Source organism: Vanessa atalanta, chromosome 14 (genome assembly GCF_905147765.1).
Source record: "Vanessa atalanta chromosome 14, ilVanAtal1.2, whole genome shotgun sequence".
NCBI classification, from domain to species: Eukaryota; Metazoa; Arthropoda; class Insecta; order Lepidoptera; family Nymphalidae; genus Vanessa; species Vanessa atalanta.
In genome coordinates, this window is record NC_061884.1 from 8,353,027 (window position 1) to 8,371,712 (window position 18,686).

General features: G+C 32.4%; 1 protein-coding gene across 1 annotated transcript in view; it reads right to left on the bottom strand.

Annotated features, from left to right (window-relative positions):
* Window positions 1-2,113: 2,113 nt before the first annotated feature.
* Window positions 2,114-18,686, bottom strand: part of LOC125068603 — a 38,917-nt gene continuing 22,344 nt past the window's right edge. Inside the window, exons 2-7 of the mRNA XM_047677810.1 lie at window positions 8,051-8,242; window positions 7,542-7,722; window positions 5,372-5,476; window positions 4,461-4,612; window positions 3,803-4,309; window positions 2,114-2,615 (exon numbers count right to left, since the gene is read on the bottom strand). Coding sequence (XP_047533766.1) covers window positions 2,266-2,615; window positions 3,803-4,309; window positions 4,461-4,612; window positions 5,372-5,476; window positions 7,542-7,722; window positions 8,051-8,231 — 1,476 coding nt within the window. The 5' untranslated portion in view covers window positions 8,232-8,242 and the 3' untranslated portion in view covers window positions 2,114-2,265. The remainder of the gene's footprint in view (window positions 2,616-3,802; window positions 4,310-4,460; window positions 4,613-5,371; window positions 5,477-7,541; window positions 7,723-8,050; window positions 8,243-18,686) is intronic.

Below are 18,686 nucleotides of genomic sequence, written 5' to 3' on the forward strand. Positions count from 1 at the left end.
ATCACCTTACCGCCCATGTCATAGACTAAATTTAATACAATCACAGATACAGATATAATAATGATAAAATAAGAAGTACTACTATGTTCTGAATAAAAATGATTCTTAAAATTTTAAACATTTTTTAAACATTAGATTAATGTAGTTTGAATACTTAATGTGTTTAATAATGTTATTTATTTAAGCAGAAAAGAACGAACATGTGATATACATCGTTTATTTTTATTTTTTATTTCGTAGTTTACATTAACTTTTTATTTGTTAGCCATCTTAGCTAAGAACAGCTGCTTATCCGATAAGTATTTTTGACGAACAACGATAGTTTTCAAAATATAACCTTTACAAATATTTGATGATTGAACAAATTTGTGTACAAAAAATATATTTAATCAGTATAAAAAATTGTATGATAACATTTTGGTGCTTCTGATATTTCAATTGTAATCTTTGTTCTGAATGATGTCATACACCAGCATAGACTGAATGGAGAAGACCGAGAGGGAGAGACCAATCGATGTTTTGTCTATGACTTGTTTCGGATACTCGAATCACATAATTCGTCAAATGTTTAGTATTCTTTTAAATAAACCAACACAATTTTACATGTTTTTTACATTTACATTATGTTACAGTTACATTATGTAGTAAAACAAGTCTCTTTTTAATTATGTAATAATACATCTTATTAGATCCTAAGAGATGTCGTCCTTCACCCATCTGCTTTGGAGTATGCATGCATAGAGATGAAAAGAGTTCTCTTATATTTGCACCAACTGTACAGAATAACGGTAATTTTTCTATATATATTTTTTGCTATTTGAACATTTCTCTAACTGTACTTTATTGTTCGATAATATTTAATTAGGTTTTTGACAAATGGAAATAATTATTGAGGGAACGTAATATTTTGATTATCGATTAGATTATTAGAACTAACTGTAATGTATGTAGTATCGAATACCGATTTTTGTCGTGAAATAAAAACAAACTTGTTTGAATATAAAAATAATATTCTTTTATAAAAATCAATTTTCAGGTTTTTAGTTAGCAATAAACATGGTCAAAAAAAATATATCAATTTGTTTGTCGTATCATTTATGTACCTACTAGAGTACAAATTCAAATATATTTAGTATTAAAATAAAACAAGTTTTTATTGTAAATAATATTAAATGAAAGTTTTAAAATACCAAAACAAAAAGCTTATAAAAATAAATTAAGCTTATTTTACTATATTTAATTTCATTTAAAATATTATTATTGTATGATACCTGTAAATAAATAAATTTTAAAACCAGCTAAATTTTTGATACACAAAAACAAAAAAAAATACCATTAGTCTGTTTTTCAAAACAAATAGCATTGTTTATATAATTATATTAATATTTGAGTAGATGTAATAGATAATGATCCATTTGTATATGTAAAGATTATTATGATACATATTTTTTAGATGTAACTTATATATTTTTACCTTCTTTAAATCCTCTAATAACTATTTTAAAAAATTAGTTATTATAGGAATAATTTGTAATTGATCCATATAAGAATATTGAAATGATTATGAAAATAAAAGTCATGTTTAGTATTCGTTTCTGTCTTTTTTAATAGTCTTAAAGTACACAATGTGTATAGGTAAGACAAGACTTGAAAATTCATTTTATCACATTAATTTATTCAACATACAATGATATTTTAAAAAAACATAAATTATTAAATAAAGTTGATTTCGAGGAAACGCTAATGTTTTAATAAGAAATAGTTATTACTACCATTAAAAAAAAAAACAACATCCCACACCTTACTTATCTTCACTTATTAAGTAAAGTAAATCAAAATTACAAAAGCATCCCCTCAAATTAAAACCTTTCTAATACTTAATAATAAATACAAAATTGTTACAAACTATAAAGTTCTTATATATAAAGTATATAACCTAAATACTTTATTAACATGCTCAACAATTATATTGGAATGTTAGTTTTATGTTGGTTCATAACACGAATTTATAGAGGGCGTTGGTTGTCATATCCCTTGTTAGCCATTTTTTCTTCAAAAATCTACTCTATAATATTGTAGAATATATATTCTACTTTAACAATGCACAATTATCGTGCTCTAACGTAGAAATAAAAAGTAACCGATATGAAATTTAAACAATACCAACACTTCGCTTCACATCAGTGAAGATATTAGAGAGCATAGTAGTTAATTAGATATATTTTTAATATTTAACAGGATATTTTTTCCAAAAAAAAAAAATGCTTAGAACGCCCTGTTGTAAGGCCAGTTGTTGCTAGACGATGAATGATGATCTAAGTATGGACTATCAGTTAGAAGAAGTTTGCTTCCACTCAATCCTGAACTGCTGCTGCCGCTAGAAGAGAAAATACTCTTGCTGCCAGTGTAGAATGAAAGAGATGTATGAATAGGTTCGCGTGTAACTCTCCGTCTCGCTCGCACGAGTGACGCAAACGCGATTGCAATAGCGCAAAGGAATATGACTCCTAGAATACAGAATGCAAGGGCCATTTTCCCCGGTGAAAGGCAAATTGTTTTGTCGCCTGGAGAGAAGCCTCGAACAAAGTCTTCTTCACCTTCTACTCTTCTAGAACCTGCAACGGAATAGAAAACTTTTAATAAATGAAATTTCCACGATAAGAAAATAACAAATATAATAATAATAATTAGCGAAAATTTTGTGTAGTAAGTAGTTTTGTGTAGTAAGTAGTTTGTGTAGTAGTAGTAAGTAAGCGTTAATACAAAAAAGAAAAAGTAAACACTAAAAAAGCCGACAACATTTTATTTTGCTTTAGATAATGTAATGCGTCCTAAAAGGTATAATTAGAATAATAATTATGATTTTAGTTTCAGCCCCTTAATTGCCTAACCCCTCTTAATTGCATACATAGACTATAGTTTACATCTCGTATCATTACAATGATTATCGCGGATTCTATCAAAATAATCACTATTATTAAACTTCATATTGTTAAAAATATGTTACGACACTGAAATTATTCGTATCCTTTTATAAACGTGAAGAGAGACTCGAGTCTAAGAATATGCATAAATCTGATACATTTTTTTATTCGACAATGATAAGAGTTTTAGTGTATTTTGCGTTACTCCAAAGTTACCGTTAAGGATGACACAATGAAAAAAAATAAAATACCAATCGAGCAGTATTAATATCAACTACTTGTATAGCTTTTATTTTAAGTTCCATCGAGTGTACGATATTTTACTGTTTCCAACAAGTATTTTGAGTCAACTATTTCTGGTAGGGATATAAGAAGGATTCCATAATGTTGTCTTAGATTTTCGCGATTATTACACATTGAAATAAAACTAGTTTTTAACGGATTTAATCGCGTATATTAATTATTTTAACATCCCGACGTTTATGTCAGTCTGCCCGTGACCACTAACACTGCAAAGTGCTCGAGTTTTATTTCAAGAAGGATTCCAGGCAAGTTTTGTGTCTAAAGTTTGTGTTGTTGTTTAATGATAAATAGACATTAACATTTAGAACAATTAGTATAAGACCCTGAACTACTTATTACCGCGTGTGACGTAATAGTACAAAATACGAAAACAAATAAAGCGCAAACACACATTATATACTGAAAAATATATTGTTAGCATTTTCAAGTATATTATCAATGTTTAAATAAACTGACTGGCCGACTAACTATCTTTAGGGACTGTACCTATAGATAGATAGATTCGTGATATCGTATATTTTTAGTAATGTTTTTTATTTTATTTTTTCTGTTATTGTCTGTAGGTCTACGTTTACCTCTTATGGAAGCTTCATCCTCTAACTCAATATTCGGTGCGAGAACTTCGATACTGTTATACACTTCCAGCCTGTCAATCACAACTCCTCTCGCTTCTTTGTCCAATCGAGCCTTTCGAACTAAACCATCTTTCGTGTGGTGCGGCTTCTGCAGGGACTTGCAGTCGACGTGCGGACAAACCCCTTTACACAATTCTATCCCACACGAGAGGTGCAACTTTGCTCTATCTGGAAACTTGAAGGCAGCGAATGTTGTCACAGCGTGTTGATACGTCATCATATTTCGAATGACGTCGTCGGGATCGGATCTATCACTTTGTAAATTTATTTCGTTAACCGGCTCCAAGTCCGACGAATCGATCTCGCCCTTCTGCCTGTGTCGTTGCAGAGTGGGTTTGTTGAATATCGCCTCGTCTATGGGACAGCCGGCTTCGTCCAAGAGCTTCTGCGACGCTTCACCTAAACCATCGTGAGCTACGCAGTTGGTTACACGAAGACCGACTCCAACTGGAAAGAGGAATAGCAAACTATTAAACAATATAAACCATGATTGAAGATATCATTAGGAAGTCAATTTTCGTTTTCGGATCTCTCTTGAATTAAAACTTGATTAGCAAAACGTGAAAGGAAGTGACGGAGGTCGTGCCGTCGTGCAGACCTGGCAGCGTGCACTGCACGAGCAGGCGCGTGGGCTGCCCCACCTCGACGCGCGCGGGCGCGAGCTCCATCCACGCGCGCGCCGCCTCCGCCACGCGCTGCCGCTGCTCCAGCTCGCCCGCGTGCTCCCAGCCTTGACGGTTTCTGCCCGTCCTGAAGACATTGTGATTTCGATTGTAGTGAAGGAAAACATTGTTCTACGAAATTATATATCGTTATCTGAAATTGGATCGAGTGCGACTATCTATATCAATATTTTAAATTCGAAGGTCAATCTGTCTGGTACCTCTTCACGCTTAAATAAATCGCTGAATCGCTTTGAATCAAATTTGATATAGAATTAGGCTCGGTGAAGAACATAGGCTGCTTTTATTAATTCAGTCCTGGAGTGGGTAAAATGGGGTGTTTGTGTGATATAGGTAGTTTTATGAATTACGCGCGATCAAAGCCACTAGTTCAGCTGGTAATAAGATAAAAATGGGCGTAAAACTTATTGCAGCGGTAATGTTTTATTCAATATTTCATATCGAAATGTTGTACAAAGTAAAAAACTTAGGTAACTAAAAAATAAATACATATGTACCACTCTCGTTTTCTTTAATTCTACGCCATATCTTTCTTCTCCCTCATTTAACGAAACGTCCTTGAAATTTTTACTCTTAATCTTTGTCCACCTATCGATTAACAAATTAAATCACCAACTAAGGTTTTTTCCAAAAAACCTTAAAACTGATATCTACATCGCTACAAATATAATAATAATATATTCTTGACATAGATATATAAATGATACAACAAGTATCCTCTGGCAAGTATTTATTTACATATGGTATTATTATCCGTTCCCGGTATTGGCAATTCAATCTAAAGTTCAATCATAACTATAATTATAAATTGTATTAACATCATTACCTTACACGTTTTCCTTCTTGTCCAGTCATTTCTCGCAACCTGGACTTAATGACGCCCTCCAGCGCGGAACTGCTTATTCGAACCGCACGCGGTTGCAATTTACACCTGTGTGATATTCAAATAATTATATAAGTACACGTAATAATATGACCATGTACAGCAAGGAGATAATCTATTGCAACAATTAAATCGTGAGATAAGTTCTGTGTTCACATTAGTTTTTCTAATTCATCGTCATCATTAATTCATTTCGACATTTACATATCAAAGAAAACAATCGGTTTAATTGTATAAAATTATAAATCAACACTTATCAGATATTCTACCGCCAAACAGCAGTACTCAGTATTGTTTTGTTCCGGTTTGAAGGGTGAGTGAGCCAGTGTAACTACAGGCTCAAGGGACATAACATCTTAGTTCCCGAGGTTGGTGGCGCATTGGTTATGTAAGGAATGGTTAATATTTTTTACAGCGCCATTTGTCTATGGGCGGTAGTGACCACTTACCATCAGGTGACCTATTTGCTCGTCCACCTACCGATATCATAAAAATAATAATAATAATCAATATTTAACAAGAATCTACAGTCATTCTTTATATGTACCCAATGGCTATGTAGGTCTCATTTTAACAATACATTAAGTGCACTATACTAAAATGAAAAAGAACGTCTAAACGTTACATAAAAAGCAATAAGCAGTAATGTATGTCATTCTCGTTTAATGCTTCACTTTAGGCCTTAGAAATATGTAAATAAAAAAGTAAAGTAACTTAAGTTTGTTAATGATTCACTGCTAGTCAAAAGCTCTCTGTTGAAAGTTTGGTGGATTAACCACCACGCTACTCCAATCCGTGATGGATAAATATAGCAAAAAACATCTGACTTATTAAGCTCATGAAAATTATGCGGTAACCGGCAACCTTTCAACAATTCAGGTCTTAAATTTTCAATTTTGTTCGCCCAAAACTTTGTTTGTATACGTATAAACAAGCGAGTTGCCCACACTATTTCGATAAAAGGTGCATTTTCTGGATCAATATCAATTAGGAACCACCTTCGGTTATGATTTACATGTTTTAGTCACTTGCCTATGTATCTAAATGTTCCTAATACTCCTAATAGTAAATATAAACACTGACGTATAAACTAAAAATCTTTATGAATTTAGCTTAATACTTATAAGTAAAAAATAAAACACTAACACATACAAGAAAAGAAAATTCTGCTTAATTTTTTAATTACTCTACAAAAATCATGTCAAATTTACTATAATATTAAGATAAGTGTATTTAGTTATGGTAATTGTATATAGAGATAATAATGCGTTAGAAGATTGATAGAGTCACTTGACAGTTTTATTACTTTCGGTTACGCCAATACCACGCCTAGTCTATAACAATAGCAAATGTCAAGGTTTACTAAACGGGACCACCTTGCTATATATAAAATGTTTTGTGTGTAAAATAATGTTTTAGTAAAACGTAGCATAAATTATTCCGCTGATTCAGGTAAAATATTTTCTTTATTTATAATTGAATTTACTTGGTTTTAGGACTTTGTGCTAGCCTCTCTGGGTAGGTAACTACCCACTCATCAGAAATTCTACCGATAAACAACAGTAACTCCTCAGTATTGTTGTGTTCCGGTTTGAAGGGTGAGTGATAACATCTTATTTCTCAAGGCTGGTGGCGGATTGGCGATGTAAGGTATGGTTAATATTTCATACTGCGCCATTGTCTATTGGCGGTGGTGACTACTTACTATCAGGTGGCCCATATGCTCGTTCGCCTACTTATATCATAATTTTTTTTTGGACAGTAAAAGTTCGTTAAAATCTATACAAATTATAATATTAACCTACTTAGGTATTCATAATGGCATCTAACCAAATTTTGGCCATGATGAATCTCAAACACTGGTCCTCTGTGTGAGAGATCCTATAGTGCAGAAGTAAATACGTAAACTAAGGTGCTCTGAGTGCACTCTTTTCCATCAGTCACATAGACGCGATTAGAGTCAGGCCCCTGATCAAAAGGATTTCCGAGGCACCGAAAAGCAACAGTATCAAATTCCTAATTCCAGTCTACCACTAGACCAACGAAACATAAGTAAAAAATGGTATGAACAAAAATGACATTGGTGTATATGAGTGGATACCATAAAAGTTACCTGACAATTATTTCCTGATCCGAAGACTGCTGCAGTTGTCTGTCCATTTGAACGATCAGTTCTACACTGTAGTAAAGATCTTCGTTGTCATCTGGCTCCTCCACCGTTGTGTTCAGGGTAGATGTTCTTACACCACACGCATTTGATGGCAAGTGAAGAGTTACATTCGTATGCATTTGTCCTATAAATTAAAAAAAAATCACGTTCACAAAATAATGTTCGATAGTCCCTACCAATATTTTTACTTTATTTTATAGTTTAGTTTACGTAATCATCGCTGAGAGAATTCATTTAATCACCCGCTGAGCGTTCTTTTCACATGATTTAATTCATATTTAATCATTTTTTGAAAGTGGCAATATTTTTTATGCTATGTTTTTATTCTTGCAACATTTTTTTTAATCTCGATGTTTTTTGCCTTTAGTTTAGTAAATTTAAGTATTATATATAGTATATAAGTAAGTTATGTATCATAAAGATTAAATCAAACAATTCCAGTATGTACGAACCTTGTACCCGACATTCCCTGGAGAAATCCTTACTGAACACGAGACCTTTGAATGGTTGTTCCATATCAAGATGAACACTAATAGAGCTCTTGTCGCAAGACGTGGTTACGTCCCTGACCTGATTGGAACGAGCATAGATACTCGATATCACTAGGGTTGTCATTAGTATTGGTCGCCACATATCGGCGCACCCTGCGAACAAAATTAGCCAAAATATATATTTCATACATCTAAAAATTGCAAATAAAGAATGTATGTATATATAAAATTAAATCATTTAAGCTTCCGAGCCCAATTAATCATAAATTCAAATCATTTGAAAAAAAAACCATACATAAATATATGATAAAAAAGCATAGAATTAATACTTGTCGACTTTCAGGCAGGAAAGATTATATAATTGTATTTATCTAACATAACTTTGTATTTTAAATGTTGGATAAGAGTAACTATTGAGTTTCTTGCTGATTCTTCTCGGTAGAATCTACATTCCGAAACGGTGATAGCTTCACTTAACATACTTTTGTAAAATGACTATTTGTGAAAGCCTACTCGAATAAAGTATATTTTGACTTTGATTTTGAATAAAGACAACGTGAATCTTAACCGATGGCTACGGGTTAAATCCAGACAAGCGCCACTGTGTAAAATTATTCATTTCACACTAGACAATCATAAACACCAGAACAATTTTGCATGACAGTTAGACATTATATTATATATAATATTCTAAGTTGCGGTTAGATCAGCGGTCAAAGCGACGGAAATGAAAGCAATTCAAAACAATTTACTGTAGACTAGATTAAAGGATGGATTGTCGCAATCTACAGACGACAGGTGTTTTTTTTTTTCTAAATGTAATTAGGCATTAGAGATCAGTGACTAGATAATTATTATTACATATTTTATAGGAATTCGACTACCTAGAATCTTAAAGAGAGATTTTATACATATATAAATAAACTCCTTAGAAGTCTTAAAGTTTCGACTTTATGTAAGTTTGTGATTAAGTACATTAAATTTATTAAGTATATCTATTGCGCAATATGTAAAAAGTAATTAATAACATATCGATTGCATAAATGGAGATGTAATGTTAAATTTTATTTTTTAGGTAGTAAAAAATCGATTTCGAATGCATCCTGACTTCAAATATTCTCTCCCTGGTCATTTTATTTAATTATCATAATATGATCTAAACAGTTTCATTGAGCCACTAACAGCTCTAATCAAAATGGGTTATCAAAGTTAGCGAAGAACGGAAGAGCGGAGTAACGGTATCCGATTCTTGTTTTCCGTCATAATTCTTCATTGTTCTAAAACGGCAATTACTTTGCTTGAGATATTTATTTGTTTTATGTCCAGGAGTAGTAGTTTTATGTCCAACACTAGACATTGTCTTAAACTAGGATACTTGATAGAGAAGTAGTTGAAAATAATAAACTCTATAGTTTATATTCGTAGAAGCCTAGCGATTAATATGTCCCAGTTCGTGATGATTTCTCAATTAGTAACAGAGTTTAGTATAGTTGAAGACGACAAGGTTTATATTAGTTGTCTTGACATATAATGTTATGCATACTAAGTTTCATTCGATTTTGTCAGTCAGTCAGTGTAGACCATGATATATATTGTACTAAATAGTTTAGGATTATATATTAAATGGTGATAGAAGCGGATTCCATTTTATCAGTCGTATATTATAATTAAGTATATTTTTGCCAGTTAGTTTGTTGTCATGATGGACTCTTTTTAGAAAGAAAAAGAAAAAGAAACGGCACTGAGATTTGGCTTTTCGGTATAAAGTAGGATTGAAAAAAAAAAAACATAGAAAATCTCTTTAGTCGATAAACGCAATAAGCGACCTATATTTAGTCGATAGTGACAGATGTCTATAAAGGTTACCTAAGCTTTATAGCTTTAATCTCTATATAGACTAGCTAACCTTTTACGCTAAAACCTATAGCGTCAGAGAGCAATAATTTTTATTTTTATTATAATAATAATGCTTATTATTTTATTATATTTTTGATTTTATAAGTTTAACTCACTAATATTTGGGGCTGTGACTCTGTTATAATACATTATATGACGTCGGTGAGAAAAATAAGCCGATTTTAATACAGGTGATTTAAGAGGTAGTTAAAGAGTACAGTTACAACTAAATGCGTCATTTTTTTATTAAATGTAATTAAAACTGTGATCTTACGTTGCGTGAGTCGTGCGTGTGAATGTACCACAATAACATTACGTATTATTATTTAATAATGTTAAAATTGTGTCCGCAGTTGAAATTTTAGAATTAATTTAATAAAGAGATGGGTTTTGAAGAGTTTTATATTGTTTTTAATTATTATACAGAAATTAAACAAATAATTAATGTGTCGGATGAAAATCTGCCACATTGGAAAAGTGTTATGAAAAACGCTCCAAGCCTTAAAAGGGAAATAATCTTAACCCCGCTGTGGGGCATTTACGTCTTTTTTATACAATAATAGCAAACGTACGTTTATTTTAGGAAGTAAAACCTAATATAAGATTTACTGAATCACTGAATTTCGAATCGACATAAGATTTTACGGTCTCAATCTGATACCATTTCAGAGATACAAGATTTGTAGTCCATAAGAGGTTTAAATTTAATTTACTGATATCAAAATAGATTTAGAACGTAACGGAGACGTTTAATGATCAACACCGTTATAAGCCCTACCAATAAATAAGAGAAAGTATAGTCATATCTTACCGTCGCATCATAGATTACTGGTGTACTTTTAACCGACTTAAAAAGTAGGCGGTTATGTGATCGACTTTGGTTTATAGATTATATAATTAACGAGGAAATCATTTTATACTTTTAATTACTAGGCTGTCATCACTATCTCCCTACGATTTGCAGTATTTTAAAATAAACTAAACATCTATTTAGGCAGTTTTGGTCAAAATTTTATCGATTTTTTAAAGTATATTCTCAAATGTTAATAAAATGCTAAAACAAATATTAATAATACTTTCTGATTTTATCAGTAAACAGTGATACAGACTATGATTAGCTTTATCTTTCATACAAATGTATCAAAGTTAAGATTATGTCTTTCGTTTATTTAAATAAACGATGACTTTGATTGAGATTTTTCTTCAAAAGTGAGCTCTATTTTCATAGGTGTTATTAGTTTACTTTAAAATATTTGTTTTATTGATTGCTTGATCAATTTGTGTAATGAGAAACAAAGGGACCAAGTAGGCCGTTAAATGACTAATTAAGCCTGCCTCGTTGATCTAGTGGCTAGTTATAAGAACGCAGATTCTAACGTCCAGTATTCAAACCCCAGATCTCAATAACAGCCCAGATGGAAGTGTGTCTCGTGTCTCGGAAAGCACGAAAAGCAGTTGATGCTGCGCCTAAACTCTGTCCGGTCGGATTAGAGAATGCTTACGCGCACACATGTGCACAATAATATGTCCACCGTAGTTGGCTAGACTCTTTTGTCATTGGCCGCCATTGTCGAAATTTCGAAATGGTTAGGACGACATAAATACACATATAAGCCTACTTAATTCATATAAAATACAATTTTAGCATTAAAATGGTTATAATAGGTATTCACATTATGGACACGGCGTACAACACCCTGACTGAGTGTGAAGCACGAAGCATTCCATGGCGGTAATTTTGGTTGGAGCCTCTCGATGCAGAGCGTCATCGACGCTTTGCTCGGTAGCGAGGCGTGCTGGTCGGAAATGCGCTTCTTCTGCGAAACCGGAACGTCGCAGAAGGAGGCAGCGGAACGGGAGCAGGAGGTTGACGCTGCTGCAAACCCGATCCACCGAAGAAGACCTGGGAGGAGGAAACAAGGCTACACGCACCTTCTACTTCGCCTTAATAGACGCTGCTGGGACTAAGAGGGTTCTTAGTACCCCGGGAATCCCCCCTAGGAATTGGAGGCCCGCATAGGCGGCCTGACCGTCAAGGCGTCACGGTAGTATGCGAAAGCGATCCTGTGGCGCCCGCTGTAAAGACGGAGGAGTACCGCTGTATTTTTAGTGGGTATTCCGGTGTAAAAAAGCGCACTAGATTGTCCTGGGCACCGGCGAGTCCCACATCACTTCACGCGGGGGAAACAAGCATTACATACAAAAACATTTTTTAAGCAGAATTCTAACTCAATTCTAAAGCTTCCTGACTCCAAAATAACAAAGTAATAATAATAAGTCGGATTTAAAGAAAATAGTGAAATCGTCGAAACGTGCATAAAATTTAAATAAATGGGTATATTATTTCGTAACATGCGCCAGTCAAAGTTTTCAATCGTAGATATTAGATAGTATAATAACTTCCGTAATTTTAATACAAGTATAGATGAGCATGTGAATCGCGTTGTTTCTAAGATATCATAAATCCCATCGTAATTACATGTCAGGAGATAATAGCATTTATAATTTTCACCTTGCGCCGTATTATTACGTAGCAACGCCGCGGGCCAAGTTCAATGCCGCCTAATTTTGAACCGGCTGTAATTACCAATTTTCTTCAAGTACTATTATTCATGTGGTTACGTTGTTACGGATTATTGTCTATTAGTTTATATTAAATAACGCTCTTAGAGGTGAACATTTTGGTTTTACTTGGAAGCAAATAGTAGTCACATGTTTTGACATTTAAGTACATATAATAAATTTTGCATGTTTTGATTTTACTGTTTTTTATTTTGACAGTTACTAGTTCGGTTGTGTCAATATTACTATCTAATACCCGGCATGCCTTGCAAAGTCTGTTAATATTTTTTCGCAAAGAAATGCACTCTTTAATATTATAGTTATGATTTTCCATGACAATATCTATCAATTTATGGTGTAGAAGTTGATGTGTAGCGCCATTGAGTGGTATTACAACTAAATTGATAATATAAAAATATCCTCCATAACACGCGATAAAAGAGAGAAACTCTAATAATCATCAATAATAATCACAAACAAATATAACAATGTACCATGTAGACATATATCATATAAATCATGTCAGATAATTGTAAATACGTTTTTTGAACTTATAATTATTACAGATATATTAACGGATCTTAATAATTATCCCAAAAAAAAAAAATTATACATTGATAAAAAAATACTTATATAACATCACCTATCATAAGAACTTACATAATTATACAAATTGAAAAGCCTACGATCCGTTGATAAATTATGTAAAAAAAATCAACAAGCTCTAAAAAAGTAAAAAAATCCAACGTTTAAATTTTCGGCAGCACCGCGCCGTAAAGGTAATTTAGCACAACAAATCATTTCTGCGAATTTTATATTTCGACATACATACAATAAATTATATTATTATACATTTTACTCAGACTGTCATTAGTCTAAAACGCTCTTAATGCTGTACACCGTTATCTACATTGTCGTGATCGTAGTTTATTTCAATTATTATGACAATTATGTACGCGGCGTGCTTCATATTCGCCTTAATGTTTAAAAATGAAATAAATGGCAAACCTCGAATGCGAAACATTGACCTATTATGACCGGAAAAAAAACCACGACACACTCACTGGTTCGAAAGTTCACGAAATTACGAAAAGCAATCGCCGTTCCTCTTAGTAGATTATTTATAAATCTAGATAAAGTGTCGGTCCAACTTTATTATCTTGGTGTGCGTGACAGCTTCTTGACACTTGCAAAACGTCATAATATTTTACTAGTGTGCGAGTACTTCTTGCCCAAACTGTTGGCCACTATTTTTAAGTCTTTTTAGATACTGACCAAGGTGTGGGGAAATAATCCAATATAATACCCACTGTAAGCTGTCCCTCTTATCTACTCCGGTGTAACGAATCTTTCCGCCACATTTATTATTTATACCGGTTGATCTATATTTTACGATGAACGTGTCTAAATATTACCATGTTATCTTAATGTTGGCATATAAACATGCAACGAGAATCAAAATCATGCACCTTCATTAGCACAGCTAAAAAACTATTATGTGGTCTGCACGCATGTCAGAACTAACCTATGCGTATGCTTTTGTAAATATATATGTATAATAATAATACATACATAAATTTCAGCTTTGCTGAAATAACGCAAGTTTGTATAAAATTTAAGTAGCTTTGTAATTAAATAAAATATAGTAGGGACTAAAATAAATGTCTGTCATTAATTTTTTTTAAGCGTGCCTAGAAGTCGAAACTTTTAGGCATGCTCAAAGGAACCTTTGATTGAAAAAGTGTACCTCCATTTACCAACGGCAGGTGAAAGAGTATACCTGGCATTAACTAATTTTAACTTGGTGGTAGGGCTTTGTGCAAGCCCGTCTGGGTATGTAGCACCCACTCATCAGATATTCTACCGCCAAAGAGCAGTACTCAGTATTGTTGTGTTCCGGTTTACAGTGTGTGTGAGCCAGTATAACTACAGACACAAGGGATGTAACATCTTGGTTCCCAAGGTTGGTGGCGCATGGGTGATGTAAGGAATGGTTAATATTTCTTACAGCGCCATTGTCTATGGGCGGTGGTGACCACTTACCATCAGGTGGCTCATTTGCTCGTCCGCCTACCGAATTCTCTCTCTCTCTCTTTAATAACTGTTTGTGCGGAAGATGTTTTGCTTTTTTTCAGCATTTTATGCTACGTAATATGAATTGTTGTAATATATATATATATATGAATAAATAAATATGTCCCTATATAAATAGTAACTTATTTCGTTTGATATCCGTTAACTATTCATTTTTCTAATCATGAATTGTGTTTGCTATTCATGCATAGTATGTTTTGTATCTATACGCTTAAATAAACACATACATTAATTACACATAAATCGGCTTATTTATTTGGTATGCAATTTAGAGAATTTAAGACTTGCACATCGACATGCTAATAATTAATTTTACAGGAAGTATTCAATTCAGTTTAAGCATGCGTAATAATTTCCTGAATCAAATTGAACTATTATATCTATGGATATAAAATTGGTGGGAAATCCAAGTGGTTTCCACCGCCCATTGATTGGCACTGTAAGAAATATTAACCATTCCTTACATCACCGATTTGTCACCAACCTTGAGAACTGAGATGTTACGTCCCTTGACCATATAGTTACACTTTGGATGTCGTCCTTTAGATTAAGTATCCATAAAAAATATATGAAATAACTTTTTTACAGGTAAGTATCTAAGAGAACCTATGTTTTGACGTGTCGTTAACCGTGTTTTTTATATACATATATTAGTCAACTTATTTTGAATGATGTTACTAACATGATCAATATTCAACTAATCAAATTCAGAGGTTTAATTCGTCATTATTTAACACATTAATTTTATTTTTTGAATTAAAAATTGAATCTAATCGAAGTCTAACAACTTCGAAAATTACGGTATCAAATGCAGGCACGGACCACTAAATTTCTTGTGCATCATTTGTGTTATTATTCATCTCGTGTTCAGAGGCGAAAGATAAGATTGGGATGGAAGTCAGATGTTGGATAAAGTCAAGTATTTTCGGTTGTGAAAAATAAATTATGAAATTTGATAAAAATTAAAATATATGTAGAACTATACTTAAATATTTTGATTTTGAGTCATAATAGCACATTATTCATTTATTATATTGAAATTAAAAGTCGTAATTTTTAGTCTATATATCACGTAACCTAAAACACGAGCCGCCATGGTGTGGCGTCAAATAGGCAAAAACTGTCATTTCAATATCACCTGGCACTTTGATAATCAACTTTTTTGGAGTTTTAATACTAGTATTTGCATATTACATATGATATGTAATTGTAATTCATTATTATACCAAAATGCACCAAATATTTCTAGCTGTTAACGCTGCCAGTCGTACATACACAACTGTTGTTTTTATCAGTGTGATGTCACCAAAACGACTGACAGCGTTTTTGCGGGAATAAAATGGTTTAAAATTTAATTTAATTTTATGGCAAGAAAACTTGTTTATTTTACTGAAGTAAAATTTTTTTGTGGCTTTTTATTAGGAATATCTACATTTTGAAGTACTTTTTCAAACATAGTATACCATATTCTGCTATGTGTGTATACATGCACCAACCAATTAGTGCGGCGTGGTAGAATAAGTGCCAAACATTTTCCTCAAATGTAGCGGAGGCCTTTGATCAGTAGATCTTTTACAGTTTGCTATTTAAATGGATTTTTAAAATTAATCTTGTATAGAATATTTCATTAATTTATAAAGTAACGTTATATAGAAGAGAGCAACGTTATACAAATACAAGCGAAAATCTTTACTTAATTACGAGTTCCAAGTGATGTAAAACAAAGATATATAAATTGATGAAACCAAAATTGCCTTTTTTTTTTAATTCTAATAACTGTAATAATACATGCATAGTCTTGTATAGAATAGATATCGTACACTAGATATTCTTTAGTAAAATATTATTTCTCACAGGCATTGTGAGCAAGTTTCTTTGACATTGGCTCCGTAACAATCGATGAGTTTCGCCTTTTTATATCGTCTAGATGAATGGCAGGTAACAACGTTGGAAATGCAACATTTCTACGTAGGTATATAATATATTCCTATCGGAAACTTGTCATCAGCACTACACTGTAATAATATTTTTTGTAAAATTACAAATCATTAATATTTAACAATTAATAATTAATAAAACATGTGAACCTACTTAGATGAATTACTAATTTTACGAATTTCGTGTCGTAATTCTACACGTATTGTATTAAGTCGTGTAGTAAATTTACAAACTGAATCTTATTATTGCCATATTGTTGTACATAAAAACTACACTACATTACAATTTTTATTTTTTAAAAGCACTATAAATTATTTTACAGTGAAAAATTGGCATTAAATAGCTGATTTATGCGGAAATAGATATGGTATTAGACCAGATATAATATTACGCACCCTTACCTCTGTTTTAGAGATACAACTTTTAACGCAGGCGAAACCACGCGGAGCAATTAGTCATCGTATATAAGAATGACAAGTATCATCTGTATAAGCTTTAAAGCTCATTTCTAAGAGTAAAGTCTGTAAACGTTAATGGTGGAGCCGACGTGGTAAAAGCTCAAGTAAACAAACTATGCAAATAGTCGTCTCTTATTCCAAATTATGTCTTTCTTTGTTTGTTGAAACACTTGGACCTTGGAGTAATAGTGCAAAACTTTTATTAAAAGTACAACACTCTAATTGCCTCCACTGGTGACAGAGGGCTGATTCTTTATTGTGTTAATTGCGTTACAACGGAGTAGCTAGCATTCTTACAACCATTCCTCGCGGTCATGATATAAACAGTAACATTTTTGAAAAAAGCATAGCATATACAATGTGCTAAAAATCTGCTAAAATAAAACCTTTCCGTTTAAAATAAAACTTTTAATACTTTAACTACCCCATATTCTTTTCTTTTTTTGTTAAAAGTATACTTATTTGGAGGTTTTTTGTAATAAATATTTTACTTGAAGTTTTATGCTTTGTCAGTATACTAATCGTTAGTAGCACAATACCTAAATAAGTAGATAAATAACGTAGGTGATTGTAATCTTAAGGCCAATTCTCAGAAAAATTTGATAGTTGACATGTTAAGGATAAAATTACCAACCATATTAAGGAGTATTGATTACATTTTTTACCATTTAATTTGTTTTTATAACACTATGTAATTTAATAGATTAAAACATTTTATTGCTTGCGAAAATATATATTAATGTCTCAATTGTATGTGTAATATGAATTTGTGTCGTCTAAGATTCCATTAATAAGACACCGCTTAGGTCTCCACTCGGTTTAGTCTATATTTCTTCGAGAGACTCGAGAGCTAAAAAAAGGGACCGCCTTAAGACAAAACTTATACTATACAATAAAGCAAAAATATATATTAAAATAATCTCTCGAAGATCGCAGGGTTGCATATATTTCATTTTAAGTAATATGTAGATTGTAGGTACATTGTTTAATCTTACCAAGCAAATTATATGTATGTAATGGAAGCACGTAGACGTAAAATAGATGCATAACAATAGTACGTATATAATTTGTAGGTGGTATAATGGGATTGTCTTTATTTATACAATGAACTTGTGCACGACAGCGTGTATCCTAGTAACCCTTACATAAATACTAGTAACCCATTAAGCGAGCAACTAGTACACAACCACCGGAATGTTCTGTGATTCTAACAGTACCAAGGCAACGGTTCCGTTACCTGGTAATGAGTCTTGCCGCTGTGAGACGGCGGAAACCCGAGAAATGTGTTTTCTCGTAAATACCACGCTAACGGCAGAATATAAGTAAAAGAATATTAATTTCCCATAACAGGAAAACGGACGTTTCTTAGTTGGATGTTAATAGTTTCAATATATTGTAAAGACGTTTTCAATTTTATCGTCGTTAACTTTATTGAATCGATTAACGGAGCGTTACTAGTATTTTTCTAAGCGTTATAAGTTTTTTTTTTTTTAATTTTACGTTTTGCATTGGATTTTAATGATTAGTCTTGAAAGTAGATACAAAAAACTAGTTAGAAGATTTTTTTAAGAATCAATGTTTATGGGGTTAATAAATCAGAAGCACATTAAATTCTTTAATTTGTGCCGATTATTTTGCATTTTCACGAA